The sequence below is a fragment of the Zingiber officinale genome, chromosome 1A (assembly GCF_018446385.1).
Source record: "Zingiber officinale cultivar Zhangliang chromosome 1A, Zo_v1.1, whole genome shotgun sequence".
Taxonomy (NCBI): domain Eukaryota; kingdom Viridiplantae; phylum Streptophyta; class Magnoliopsida; order Zingiberales; family Zingiberaceae; genus Zingiber; species Zingiber officinale.
The window spans coordinates 178690197-178705893 of record NC_055987.1 but is presented as its reverse complement, the minus strand read 5'-3'; the positions used below and the strand labels follow the sequence as shown (position 1 = coordinate 178705893).

The 15697-nt window shown below is 35.5% G+C and overlaps 1 protein-coding gene across 1 annotated transcript; it reads left to right on the top strand.

Annotated features, from left to right (window-relative positions):
* The first annotated feature begins 9675 nt into the window (after positions 1 to 9675).
* LOC122038521 (peroxidase 5-like) lies at positions 9676 to 11123 on the top strand. Its single transcript, XM_042598311.1, has 4 exons — positions 9676 to 9955; positions 10019 to 10213; positions 10297 to 10459; positions 10551 to 11123. The coding sequence occupies exons 1-4, from the start codon at positions 9737 to 9739 to the stop codon at positions 10952 to 10954; spliced, it is 981 nt and encodes a 326-aa protein (XP_042454245.1). The 5' UTR covers positions 9676 to 9736; the 3' UTR covers positions 10955 to 11123.
* The last annotated feature ends 4574 nt before the right edge of the window (positions 11124 to 15697 follow it).

Below are 15697 nucleotides of genomic sequence, written 5' to 3'. Positions count from 1 at the left end.
CCCATAGAATTGTGGAATGGGCGAAAACCCAGTCTAAGACATATTCGGATTTGGGGTAGTCCAGCACATGTGCTGAAACCAGATGCTGATAAGTTAGAATCTCGTACAGAAGTTCGCGTGTTTGTAGGATATCCCAAAGGAACGAAAGGTGATTTATTTTATAGTCCTAAAGACCAGAAGGTCATTGTTAGCACCAATGCCCAGTTTTTAGAAGAAGACTATATAATGGATCACAAGCCCAGTAGTAAAGTTGTTTTAGAAGAACTTAGAGAGGACATGTCTACTTCAGTACCAACAGTACAAGATGAAGTACCACAAGAGACTGCAACACGTGTCACACATGATACATAACCACGAATGTCTCGTCGTAGTGGGAGGGTTGTGAGGCGACTGAAAGATTCATGTTTTGGGAGAGTCTTGGACTTGATCCCGGTAAACATGAACACGATCCCCTCATATGAGAAAGCACTCCAAGATATAGATGCATCATCTTGGCAAAAGGCAATGAATTCAAATAGAGTCCATGTACTCTAATAAGGTTTGGGAGCTTGTAGAACCACTGATAGTGTAAAAGCCGTTGGATGCAAGTGGATCTACAAAAGGAAAAGAGGGATGACGGAAGGTAGAAACCTTCAAAGCTAGGCTTGTTGCAAAGGGTACACTCAAAAGAGGGAATCGATTATGAGGAGACCTTTTCACCGTAGCCATGCTTAAGTCTATCCGGATACTCTTATCCATTCTTTGCTCATATGGATTATGAGATTTGGCAAATGGATGTCAAGACTTTCCTTAATGGAAGTCTTGAAGAGAATATCCATATGAAGCAACGAAGGGTTCATTGAAAAAGGCAAAGAGCATCTAGTGTGCAAGCTCAATCGGTCCATTTATGGACTGAAGCAAGCTTCAAGGTCTTGGAACATCCGGTTTAATGAAGTAATCCAGTCATATGGATTTATTCAAAGTCCGGATGAGTCTTGTGTATATAAGAAGTGTAACGGAAACGTGGTGGTATTTTTTGTACTATATGTAGATGATATTTTGTTAATTGGCAACAATGTCAAGGTATTATCAGACGTAAGGGTATGGTTGTCCAAACAATTTGATATGAAGGACTTAGGAGAATGTGCACACATTCTTAGGATCAAAGTTATAAGGGATCGTAAGAAAAGAATGTTGTGTCTATCCCAAGCTTCATATATAGATACAATCCTTGCTCGTTTTAGCATGCAGGATTCCAAGAAAGGTTTCTTACCTTTTAGACATGGAGTAGCTCTATCTAAAGAGATGTCTCCAAAGACATCAAAAGAGATAGAGGAAATGAAAGCAGTTCCTTATGCTGTAGGAAGCCTAATGTATGCAATGCTATGTACGAGACCGATATCCGTTTTGCCGTGGGCATAGTCAGATATCAGAGTAACCCTGGACAAGGACATTGGACTACGGTAAAGCATATATTAAAGTACCTGAGAAGGACTAGAGATTATATGCTAATTTACCAAGCAGACGATCTGCTCCCTATGGGTTACACGGATTTAGATTTCCAATCAGATAGGGATAACAGTAAGTCTACATCAGGCTATGTGTTTACTTTAGGAGGTGGAGCCATTTCATGGAGGAGTGTTAAGCAGAAATGCGTTTTGGACTCAACCATGGAAGCTGAGTATGTAGCAGCCTCTGAGGCAGCTAAAGAAGCAGTATGGCTCAGGAACTTTCTAATGGACTTAGATGTGATTCCTGGTTTGCCCAAAATCATCACAATTTATTGTGATAATAGCGGTGCAGTTGCAAACTCGAAGGAACCACGAGCTCATAAGGCAAGTAAACATATAGAGCGCAAGTACCACCTGATACGAGATATCGTGAAGCGAGGAGAAGTTGTCATCGCCAAGATTGCATCAGCGGATAACCTGGCAGATCCTTTCACTAAGGCCCTTCCGGTGAAAGCTTTCGATCGGCATGTGGAATCGGATGTATGGTAGAAGATATGGCAGCTTAGTCATTAGTATAAGTGGGAGATTGTTGGAATGTATACTGAAAGCCTAAGCTTTGTAAACATTTATTATGAATAAAGAATCACATTTGGTCTAATTGTCTACATTTGTTTGTAGTTGTTCATTTAATTTATATTGTAGATAACATAATATGTGGTGTCACATACAGAAGATGATGTTATCAGTACCTTATAAATTATAAACAGTAGCTCACGACCAAAATGGAAAAGGAACAAACCATTAGAAGGTCGTAGTGTAATTAGGTATTAGTTTATCTTGACTATATAATTATACTAGTACACTCAGAGTGTATTGAGTAGGACCATTTGAGGTCGTTTCTTTTATACTGACTTTATAAAGGAACAAAGACCTCAGTTATTATGGAAGTGTGTGCTCTTAATCCTAATATAATAACAAGCACATATATTTGATATTTATTTCTTTAATTTATCAATGGGTGAGATTTAGTTCGTTGAATCAATAAACCCGATAAGTTGGGAAATGGTATCACTTATAGTGTGTGTTGTTGATTATAGAAGGAAACTGTGTCCTAGAGATACTAGGTTGATAATGTCCTCAAGAGGAGCTCATAAAGATTGTCATGTTAAACCCTGCGGGTGGACTCCGACATGACAATAAGGTTGAGTGGTACTACTCTTGGACTTAGATATTAATTAAATGAGTTGTCGGTAACTCACTTAATTAGTGGACATTCGATATCTTAAACACGGGAGACTAACACACTCATAATAAGAAGGAGCCCAAAATGTAATTTGGGATTGGTGCGGTAGTTCAATGATAGTTCTCTAGTGGAATGAATTATCATTGATAAAATTAAGTTGTGTGTTGGCGAACACGGGATGCTTAATTTTTCTGGAGACCAAAACCAATTCCTCCTCTCGGTCCCTATCGTAGCCTCTTATTTATAGAGTTCTATACCCACCTATACCCACCTTCTATACCCACTAATAAGGGTCGGCCAAGCTAGCTTGGGAACCAAGCTAGGGCCGGCCTAGGTATCCGGCCCTAGCTTGAACCCAAGCTAGTGGGGGCCGGCCAAATTAAATTAAAAAAGGATTTTAATTTTAATTTTTATTATTATGTGGAAGATATAATTTAAAGAGAATTAAAATTAAAATATCTCTCTTGTAAAAGATCTATAAAGATTAAAGAAAGAGATTAGATCTCTTTCCTTATTTGTAGATTGGAGAGATGTTTTATTTTTTCTTTAAAAATTATTCACATATTGATAAAATTAAAATTATAGAAATTTCCTTTTATCAACCATGAAGAGATTTTAAAGAGAAATTTTATTTTTTAAAATTTCCGGAAACAAATTAGGAAGTTTTAATTGTTGATTAAAACTTGTCCAATTTGTTCTCCAATGATGTGGCCGGCCATTGAAGATTGATTTGGAAAATTTATTTTATTTTTCTAAATTAAATCATGTCAAGGAAATTGAGGAAATTTTATTGTAATTAAATTTCCTAATTTGCCTAGGCCAAGGAATATAAAAGAAGGGGTGAGGGTGCCTTCATGAGATACAACATCTATTATTTCTCTCCCTCTTTTGTTCCTTGGTGTGGCCGGCCAACCTCTCCCTCTCGTCCTCTTGTGGTGGCCGAACCCTACTCTTCCATTGGAGCTCTTGTGGTGGCCGGATACTACTCGAAGAAGAAGAAGAAGAAGAAGAAGAAGAAGAAGAGAAAGCTAGCATCTCTTGGAGCTTGGTTAGTATTTTGATTTTCTTCCTTGGTGAAGCTTCCTCTTTGTTGGCTGAACCTAGCTAGGAGGAGAAGAAGGTATTTGGTGGTTTCTCGTCTCGGAAGATCGTTGCCCACACAACGTCCGAGGTTAGAAGAGGAATACGGTAGAAGATCAAGAGGTTTTTCTACAAGGTATAACTAGTAATTTTTATTTCCGCATCATGCTAGTTATATATGGAAATAATACCAAATACAAGAGGCTTACGATCTAGTATTTCGAATATGTTTTTCGATGTTGTGTTCTTTTGTTTTCTTTCTTTTCCTTGTGATTTGATTGTTCTCTTTGGTTAACCTAAAGTTATTTTGGGAAATTAAATATTAGCTTTCTATTAAAGGTTTTGTCTAGTCGGTGGTGGTTGCTCCCATATCCAAGAAGGCCATGTGCCTCGCCACGTCAGTACTGAGAACTTTTTATGGAAATTAATATTTAATGGAATTAATAACTTAAGGAGACTTGGGTCGAACGTGTTAAGTTCCGCAGGAGATCCAAGTCAAAACCTAAAAGAATAAATAGATTAATTTTTGGATCAAACGTGTTATAAGTTCCGCAGGCGATCCAAAATTTAATTTAAAAGAACACATGGTAGCTAGGAAAAGGTTCAGACCTTTGTACAAAATTTTTGTACAGTGGAACCTCTAGGTTTTCCGAGTAGCAACCAACAATCTTATCATAGCCGAAACATCATAACAAGAAGTAAACTTCTAAGCAACACATGAACATAAATACTTAGCCAAATTGTTAACATATCATAAGGAAGTCTATAAGCATGCTAGATTAGGTTTTGAGCTTTGTGAAACCCTAAATTATTATCATGGACGAAACTTCATAAGCCAAGGATGTACACTTCTAAACCACATGTAGCATGAACACCTAGCTAACTCTATCATATATCATAAAGAAGTCCATAAGTACACTAAATTAGGTTTTGGAGCTTCATGAACCCTAAGGATTCATCATGGCCGAAACTCCATCATGTAGAAAATGAACTCCTAAGCAACATATAAGTACAAGTTTCTATCCCATTTTATAACATATCATCAAGAAACCTATGAGCATACTAACTTAGGTTTTTGGGCTTCATGAACCCTAAAATTATCATAGCCAAAACATCATGCACAAGAAGTGGACTTCTAATAAATCTCTTAACATGAATACTTAGCCAATTTGATAACATATCACAAGGAAACTTATAAATATGCTAAATTAGGTTTAGAGCTTTATGAAACCCTAAATCACTATCTTGGCCAAAACTTTACAACTAGGAAATAAACTTATGAACAACATGTAGACATAAATCTTTTTAGTTAATTTCATAACATATCACATGGAGGTCTATGATCATACTAAATTAGGTTTTGAGTTTCATAACCCCTAATGTTTCCATCATGGCCGAAACTTCCTCAAGCAAAAACATAGTTTCTAAACAACATATGAACATGAATCTCTAACAAATTTCATAACATATCATAACTAAATCTATGAGCAAGTTAGATTAGGTTTAAAGCCTCATGAACCCTATATTTCTATTATGGCCGAACCCTTCTTCAAGCAAGAACAAAATCTCTAGATAACATATGAACATGAATCTCTAGCAACTTTCATAACACATCATAAATAAATCTAAGAGCAAGTTAGATTAGGTTTTAAGCCTCATGAACCCTATATTTCTATTATGGCCGAACCCTTCTTCAAGCAAGAACAAAATCTCTAGATAACATATGAACATGAATCTCTAGCAACTTTCTTAGTAATCATAAATAAATCTAGGAGCAAGTTAGATTAGGTTTTAAGCCTCATGAACCCTATATTTCTATCATGGCCGAACCTTTCTTCAAGCAAGAATAAAATCTCTAGATAACATATGAACATGAATCTCTAGCAACTTTCTTAGTACATCATAAATAAATCTAGGAGCAAGTTAGATTAGGTTTTAAGCCTCATGAACCCTATATTTCTATCATGGCCGAACCTTTCTTCAAGCAAGAATAAAATCTCTAGTTAACATATGAACATGAATCTCTAGCAACTTTCTTAGTACATCATAAATAAATCTAGGAGCAAGTTAGATTAGGTTTTAAGCCTCATGAACCCTATATTTTTGATCATGGCCGAAACTTATAAAAAGGAGAGAAAGTTAATAAACATCTCAATAAAAAGATTAAGCTTAACATCACACACATAATTTCCTTTCTAACTAAAATCATATCATAACCTATCAAGTTCATAAGCATGGTTTCTTCTCTTCTTTTATTTCAAATTCTAAGAGTTTGAGTCTTTCGAGAAAATCATAAGCAACTTGTACCACAGGTGAGGGAATACTTACATCCTTATTCGCTTAAGGAAAGAGGGATCTTGCTTGTGGAGCCTTCCTAGAGAGGGGTCTTCCTTGTTTTTGGGTTTCGGCAAGGAGAGGTAGGGGAGGCTCCTTGGTCACGGTGAGGAAGAGAAGGGAGGAGGAAGAGAAGAAAAATGAAGTTTCTTCTTAATTTCCCCTTTTATTCATCATGAGAGGAGGAAGGGAAAATGTATTTTCCCTTCTCCTTTCTTTTACTTCTCCTTAATGAAAAGAGGAAGTAAAAATCCTCTTTTTTTTTTGAGAGGGAGAGGCAACTCTAACTTCTCCTTCTCAATGAAACAAAAATCTCTTTTCTTACCCTTAACTATATTGCCACTTCCTTCTTTAACAATAATTTCTCTTGGTCTATTGGTTAACACATGTATATATTTAGCAGGAGATCCAAGGTTCAAGCCTTGGTCATCTCTCTCTTTGGTTCTATTTCTATTTTTATTATTTTTTTGTAAATTCCACATAAGGCCTATTTTTATTCATGATAAAAATATCTAAAATCTTGCTAAGTACTCCATGGGTGTTACACCAAGAAGGTCTAGTGTCTCGTCATGTTTAACCTGGAAGTTGATCTTTGAAATAGATATTTGATAACTTCTGTAATATGGTTTAACTTAGGAAGATCACATCGGTTAAACTTGGAGTAAAAATATTAAGTATCGTTTCCAATCCAAGTTTAACTTCTGAAGGATAGTTTGGATTAATAATGTTAAGTATCATTTGCAATCCAAATTTAACTTCAGTAGAGCACATGGGTAGCTAGGATAGTTCTATGCTTGTACAAATTTTTGTACAGGGGAATTAAGATGGTGTTCCGAGTAGCAACTAATAGTTTCCACTACATGTTAACCTTTTGTAGACGAGAATGAAATTAAGATGAAGTGATCGAAGTTATTCACCCTCCTTTAGCTCGTACCAGTCCTAACATCCCTTTGCTATCCTTTGTGTCTTTGAATCCCTCCATTAGGATGAACCAATTCTAGATATTCATCATTAAGAAATTTTCCATCCTTGATTTCCATTACTCTAAGCTTCCCATTTCGAAAGATGGAGGTACTCAGGTATCAAAACTGAATTCGTCTTACATATCCATTTCGAAATTGAGCTCCTTTGATGGTCGGCCCGGTGACTCATTGATATTAAGAATGTGATTTCTTCTTCTTCCCTCTAGCCTTATGCTTCTCTTGGCGGTTAGTCTGATGAATAGTAACCTTACTCTAGTACCACTTGTAAGACTCATGTAAGCTAGAGAGGGGTAAATAATTTCAATTGCTTGAAATATTACACAACAAAAACTTGAAAGCAATTCGACATACCACAATACAAACACGATTATTTTACTTTGTTCATCGCCTCCCAAGGTGACTACATTCAAGGTTTAATCCTTACGACTACATCCACTAATCCTTCTCCATCTCAGATAACTTTCAGAGGCGGAGATCACCATATTTTCACAGCAAATACAAGCAATACAAAGATACAAATATAAATGTAAGTGAAAATAACTATGCAAGTGAAATCTTTTCTTTAGATGCTTTCTCATTGCTTTGAATTTCATTTGATGGTGGGAAATGCAATAATACTTCATCTCCAAACCCTCAAAAACCAACTTCCTCAAAACCCTCTTTTATTGGGTTGTTGTCGGGTTGATTTCGCTTATCAGTCTATAAATTTTATCCATCAGTCAATTGCTTCACTGTAGATTTCAACATTACGCTAACCTATCAACTCAACGACTCTATCTATCTTAGAATGAATCGATTGCCCATTATATTAGTCAATTGTTACCTAATTAGTTGAATCCCGCAGTCGAGTTTTAAACTCTCTATTCACTCGAATAGTAACATCAATAGACTGATATTCTCCATCAGCCGATTGATTATGATCAATTGAGTTTTCCAATGGATTTTTTAAACTTATGTTTGCTATTACAATGCCATCTCTCTAGACAAACCTATCGCTTAAATGCCAATGTATTAACTTATTGTTCACAGTACTATACCAAAGTACTGTTCACAATTACTATAGCACAATTACTATAACAAATCCTAAAATATGTCAAATTTTAATTTTGAAGTTTAGAGTCCATTGATCGAATGATATATCCAATCAATAAATTAATACTCATGTTTCAACCTTATTTCAAGGTTGAATTCTCATCTTGGCTGGTATTCGATTGACTTCAACTTACCAAAACGTCCTTTGCTCAACATATGGTCAACCTTGATTTGTCGAAACTTTCTATTGCCTAGTATTCGATTAATCTTAACCTGCTAGAAATTCATCATTACTTGACATATGGTTAACCTTAAACTAATGAAACTTTCTTATTGTCTATTATCAGGTCAACCATGACTTTCTAGGAGTTCTTTATTACTTAGCATCTAGTCAATTTTGATTTTCCAAAACTTTATGCCTCATGTCAACTCCCTATTGAACTTCTTACCGCTAAGTGTCCAATAACCTTGACCCAATTGCAAATTTCTCTTACCAGCTAATATTTTGATTAAATATTGAAACTCAAATTGGAGTCACACCAAGCTTGATCAATCGAGCTTTGTTAACCTAATCAACTTGGACCATAGTCGATTGCACCAAAACTAGCAAGTTTATTGAATCCTTTAGGTGCACTATCATTATTTCTAAGAGCATATAGAGTTATACACAAAGCTCAAACTCTCAGTGTGAGAAAAAAAAGAATAATTAAGAGTTGATTATATTAATTAATTATGAAACAATCAAACATTAATTGATATTTAAAATAATCTAATTATATATATATATATATATATATATATATATATATATATATATATATATATATATACAGGGCCGGCCCTGTAAATTAAGCAAATTAAGTGCAAGTCAATGTGAACCCACACTTTATTTATCAATGGTATTTGATGAACTAATATTTTGGTCGACTTTTCGAAAAGGATTCTTCCTTATCTGTATGTGTTTTCTTTATATAATTATGATTAATTTGTTAGTTGAAAGGGTTCTAACTTTGAGATTGTATCCTATCACACGGAAGGTTAGAATATTACGACCTTGACACATGACCGATGACAATTAATCAAGTAATCATATATACAACATCACTTGGGAATTCAATCCATAGTACATGCAATATTTTGTTTAACTATTAGTTTTCTTTTTTATATGAAACAATCAATATTATTCATATTGTTGGGCTGTTCTATCATGTTAACATAATTAACCATATAACCAAAGTTTTTTTTTTTCTTTTTTCTACAAAGAAGTTGAGCAGTCCATACATGCGCGAGAAGGTCAACTCTACATTAACATTTTAAATGCTTTTGGTGGTCAGCATCAAGGACTCAAGTGGTAGGTGATGAATAAACAATCAGGACTGCGACTATTTCTGTTACGAATGAAACACTATTTCAACTGATACTGGCTTGCACAAAAATACAATAAAAAAGGGTTTTGCTTTCAAGCTGGCGTGTAAGCCATAAGAAATCATAGTTGGTGGAGTAATGGGATTAGTAGTTGATTAGATTGGTGAATATAAATAGGATGGGGAAGGCCTTCACCACCACCACCACCACCACCACAACAACAACAACACGAGATCTGCATTGGATCACTGGGAGAGTGTTTGAAGGAGATGGCTTTGGCAAGAGGAAGCTTGATGTTGCTTTCTTTGGTTGTTGTCTTGTGCATGAGTGTAGCAGGCTCAGCTTCCGAGTTCAAAGTAGGGTACTACTGGGAGAGCTGTCCTAAAGCTGAGGACATTGTGAAGGAGGAGCTCTACAATGCTTTTAAGGCCAATGCTGGCATTGGTGCTGACCTCCTTCGGTTGCACTTTCATGACTGCTTTGTCAGCGTGAGTATACATATGTGCACTATCGTCAGTGGGTTATTTTTACATGACGATATTGCATTATAGGGTTGCGAAGCATCGATTCTAGTTGATTCGACACAAGGCAACATCGCAGAGAAAGATGCACCACCAAACAAAACCTTCGAGGATGAAGTATTTGATGTGATTGATAGTATCAAGGCACGTCTTGAAGTCGCCTGCAAAGGAACAGTCTCTTGCGCTGATATTATTGCCTTTGCGGCTAGAGACAGTGTTGTGCAGGTAAACTAATTAAATATTTATAGTATTAATTCATTATTTAATGAAGTTATTTTAATTAAGATTTTGAAAATTCATGAGTGCAGTATGGAGGCAAGTACTACAATGTGCCATCAGGTAGAAAGGATGGAATGGTGTCCATAGCAAATGAAACAGTGGATCTTCCTCCTCCAACATTAAACCTCAATCAACTCACCGCCATGTTTGCCAGCAAAGGTTTAAGCCAAGATGACCTAGTTATTCTCTCAGGTAATTGATTAAAAAAAAATCCATACTTTACTAATAATATGTGTTAGTAATTTTGATACAAAGGCGCTGATATTTTATGTTGTTTACATAGGAGCACACACCATTGGCGTCGCACATTGTCCTTCTTTTGCAGACAGGCTTTACAACTATAGTGGAACTCTAAAAGGTGATCCAAATTTGGATGTAGAATATGCTAAACAGTTGAAGCATGAATGTCCTCAAGGGAACACGGTCAATGAAGTGGACATGGATCCGCAAAGTCCCCTCACCTTCGACTCTAGCTTCTATGAGGATGTTGCAACGAACCGCGGTCTCTTCACCTCGGACCAAACCTTGATGTCAACGTCTACCACTGCTTACAAAGTGTCTCAATATGCAAAATATCCGGAGTTCTTCAAGAAGGCATTTGCCGCATCCATGGTGAAGATGGGCCAGATTGGTGTACTCACAGGAAAACAAGGAACTGTACGAGCTAATTGTCGAGTTATCAACTAATTAATCTTGATAAGATTTCACTATTCCCTCATAGGTCATTTGATACAAACTTATATTATACAGCTTGGCCATGAAAGGTAATTAGTGTGCATGGTATGAGAGTTAATTTGTTTGATTGTAATTGTATGCTTGTATTTTAATTTAATGATGAATAAGAATGCTATTGTTTACATGCATGTTTGAATTAAAGATAGGATTTATATATCAAGCCAAAAAAATTGAGCCTTCCTAACTTTAAATCATACAAGAAGCTTAGTCATCACTAGCCAATGAAGGGTTGGGCTTGATTGATGGGAAAACTCGATGGTCACTAATGAGATCAGATACGGACTTACCAGATAAGAAACATCTTTACATAAAATATTTTTTATCATCGAAGGTCATGCCATTACTAATGAAAATTATTAATGGGAATAAATATCACCAATTGTGTGATTTTATAAATTAAATGAGAATAAATTTTATCAATAATGCCCTTCCCAATTAAGATAATTATTTACCAACATTGAAGTATTAAAAAAATATTTTTTTATAGAAGATAAAATCTTATGCAACCTAAATACTAATTCTATTAACAACAACAATGATCGTTTTTATATGTGGAGTCGGCTAATTCTATTAAATAAAAAAAATGTAAAATATCTGGTGCATAATTAATGTAATAATATTTATAATGATTATCATGCTTTACATGTGCCATCATGTATGTTGTACTCATGCATGTCTTTAGATATATTACTATTCATAAACTTCTTTTAATCAGTGGCAATAAAGTTTGTATTTTAGGCTTTGATCTAAGCCCTATTCTTATTCCATGTGCTAGAAGGGAACAACTCCTTAGCATATATGTCACCTTTAAACTTGTAATCAACAAAATAAAATTTTCACCTCCATTGAAACATTGCCAATCAAAATTAAAGTTCATATTGCTATACCTCCCTATCTTACAAGATGTCATTGTTGCTCCTGGACAATAATATAATGATTAGACTCTCTAATAGATAATCAAGGGATTTAAAATTCGAGTCTTAGCTACAATGTATTGTAGAAGATTTTCCCTCCAGTTAGAGGTGATATTAAGAATGTTGGTCATTTGGATGGACCTCCATGAGCATTTTTTGAATTATCCTTATGGTCGATAGAAAACTTTCAAAGAGTTAAACTGATCATCTTCAAAATTAATCAATTTAAAAAATTAAATACCTAAATTATAAAAAAAAAAAAAAATCATTATCTAGTTAATTTTTACAAGCCACCATGAACCAGATGTGTGATGCAATCTTGGTTGTTGCCCAACTAGTCCATATTGTTTACTAGTGAACATAGAGTAGCAACACAAATTGTAAATTCTAGTTATTTGAGATAAATCATATAAAATGCATCATTTATACACAACAAATTACATGAATGATGAATGCATTTCATCAAATAAATTTGTATGCTTTGTGATTATAGCATATCAATTCGTTCAAAGTCAAATTAAAGTGATTTCATTATTGTTTCAACTACACATGGTTGATAATTGAAGTAAATTAATACCAACTATGTACCCCTTTCGATTACATATGGCAACTACCAACTGGAAGCTACAATTATAATAATTATATTGTTTATTGTGAAAACTCAACTATGTACATGACATGCTTACACATACCTATCTTTTTGAAATAAACAATCCACAAAACTAGGATGCAATATTAGCCATTGTTTACTCTCTCTCTAATGACTCACTAATAGATTTGTGATGTAATTTGCTATCATAAAATTATTAATAATATACAATCATGAGCATCCTTAGACATCACTTACATTACAAATATATAAACGGTCATAAGTAAAATTTTTGTTTTTGTTGGTACAATTGAGCTCTGACCAAGTTTGATTTGACTCAAGTTGAGTTTTGATATTTGATCAATATATTAGTTGGTCAAATAAAATATCAAGTAGATTAAGGATAATTAAATACTTGATAATCAATGAATATGTTGTTGACAAGAGGAAAAGCCAAGTGGGTCACGGTTGACCGGATACTTGGTGATCAGAAGTCTAACGAGAAGTCGGCAAGATAAGAAGTCCAAGTGGATCACACGGTTAACCAAAAACTTGGTGGTTGAAAGACCAACGGGAAGTTGGCAAGGGTGAAGTTAAAGTGGGTCATGGAGGATCAGACATTTGGAAACAAAGGAAGTCCTGGAAAGTCAAGATTGATCAAATACTAGACAATAAGGAAGTCCTGTTAGGTAACGAGGAAGTCCTAACAGGTCAACTGGATGCTAGGTAACGAAGAAGTCCCGACAGGTCAAGGTTGATCGGGTGTTAGGTAATGAGAAGTCTCAATAGGTTAAGGTTGATCGGAGGCCAAACAAAGAAAGTTCTAGTAGGTTGAGGCTAACAAAACACTACGCAAGGCGAGAATTCAACTTTGATAAAGATAAACCAAAATTATCAATCGATTGGTAGGATATATCAATCGACCGATATGAACCATAAACCCCACAAATAGGATTTGCTATGGTAATTAAGATTTGCTACAATAATTATAATTTTCTATAGTGTTTTCAGGATTTGCTATTGTAATTGGGGTTTGGATTTGCTACAGTATAGTTGACTATTACTGTAACAAATAAAAAGTTGGTTAGAAACTCTACTATTCAACTAGATTAATTGTAATCAGTTAATTGATGGTATGTAGTAGTCGACTAATGTCAGTATTTAAGTGAACATGGATTTCAAAACTTGATTATAAGATTCGACTGATTAGACAATAATTGGTTGATAGTAATGGGCAGTAGACTAATGCTGAGATGGATGGAGTCGTTGAGCTGACAATTAGAGAAACATTCGAATCTATAGTGAATCAATCAATTGATTGATAAAATCAATTGACTGATAGACAAAAATCAATCTGACAACAACCCTATAAAAGAAGGTTTTGAGAAAAATTGAAATAGTTGGTTCTTGAGGGGTTGGAGATGAAGTGTTACTGTATTTTCTACCATTAAGATGTAATCTAACACATTAAGAAAAACATCCAAAGCCAAGTTTTCATTAGTAAAGTTGTTTTTGCTTTCATTTGTATTTGTATTTTGGTTTCACGTTGTATTGCTTGTAAGAAACAAGTTGTAATATGCTTCTTTGTAAAGCCCAAAAAATTCCCGAATTTATTTTAGAATTATTCTATGATTTTTCTGGAATTTTTAGATATTTTTCCGGAATTTTCCGAGTAGCGGAAGTAGCAAAAATAATTGGAACCGTAAAATAGCTTAGGCGGGAATCGAACCCGAGACCTATGGTTTACGGATAAGTTTAGTAACCGGTGTACCCAGCAGGGCCGTGCTAAAAGAAAGGAGAACCAAATATATTTATATTAGAGTTGGGTTCATTAAACCACTTAATATAAATTAAAAACTTAAAGAGGGTTTGGTTTATTTGAGAAGTTTGGTTCGGCAAAATCCCTCTCCACCGAAGCCCTCACGCCTCTCTTCCTCTCGGTTCCTCTCTTCTCTCGGCGCCCCCAAGCACAAGCAAAAAGGAACCTAGGGTTCCTTCCCTAAGGGTCACGAGAGCACCTTCCGGCAAGATCTTAGATACAAGGACGTTCCCCTCCGCGAGAGGAACGCGTAGATGCAAGCAGCTCGTCGAGGAGGTCTTCGTCTCCGGAAACCTAACGCTTAGATTTGTAAGAATCTTTGCACACGAGGTAAGAAACCCCTCACCTGCAGTATAATTGCTCTCGCTTGTTAGTTTTGGCGTTAGTTTAGTAGTTTTACAGTTTTCAGTTATAGGGTGTGCTCTAAGTGCACACCAAGCATTCGGTAGAATGCCTAGTTCAGAAGGATGCACCAGTAGGCATCCTAACAGCATGTAAAACATATTAGAAACATTTTACTCAGTTTATTATCAGATATTACAGCTAATGGATCAGATATCCATTGGGTGGGCTCCCATAGTAGCCTCTAGGTTCAGATAACCTAGCTCTAGGTTTAGATAACCTAGAACAGCAAAGTAAGATAAAACAGTATTCAGTATTTTACTTTTATTCAGTTGGCACTGTACTTGGATCAGATATCCATGGGTTGGACTCCACAGTCGTCCCAAGGTTCAGATAACCTAGTAACCCTGCTGGATTCGAAAATTGCAATCCCGGGTCTCGTAGGGATGCGCGCACAGTAAGTACAGTTGCCAGGGCCCCAGCAGCATGTTTAGTATTTTCATCTATTATTATATATAGTTTTCCAAATATGTAATCAGTGATGGAAACACTAACTTAGTTTCAGTTTCAGTTGATTATCTCAGTTAAGTTTCATGATTTGAGTTCATGACCAGTTAGATGTATATGCATGACCAGTTCAGTATGTATGCTTAGTTTCAGACATAGTATGCTATGCTCAGTTTGTTTGTATGCCATGATCAGTTCAGTACATGTTTGTATGCCATGCCATGTTGCCATTGTCAGTTCAGTTTTCAAATAGCATGTTTTTGAAACCATACTTGCATCGTTGCATGTTTTTGTGAGGTAGATGGTTTCTTACTAAGCTTATTGGCTTACAGATACTATTTCTCTTATACTGCAGATACCGGTAAAAGAAAAGTGGACTAGCGGAGGCTGGAGGACGATGCTACGATGATGTGTGTGTGCAAGGGGTCTGGAATAAAGATCCTTGGGATCTATGCGCTTTTATTTCAGTTTTAGCACTTAACATGTTTAGTTTCATACTTAGTCTTGTTACTAATTGTTCTAGC

Coding starts and splice junctions, on each gene's coding strand:
- LOC122038521 (XM_042598311.1), top strand. CDS start 9,737: ATGGCTTTGGCAAGAGGAAGCTTGATGTTGCTTTCTTTGGTTGTTGTC. Junction 9,956..10,018: donor TTCATGACTGCTTTGTCAGC/GTGAGTATACAT, acceptor ATTGCATTATAG/GGTTGCGAAGCATCGATTCT. Junction 10,214..10,296: donor CTAGAGACAGTGTTGTGCAG/GTAAACTAATTA, acceptor TCATGAGTGCAG/TATGGAGGCAAGTACTACAA.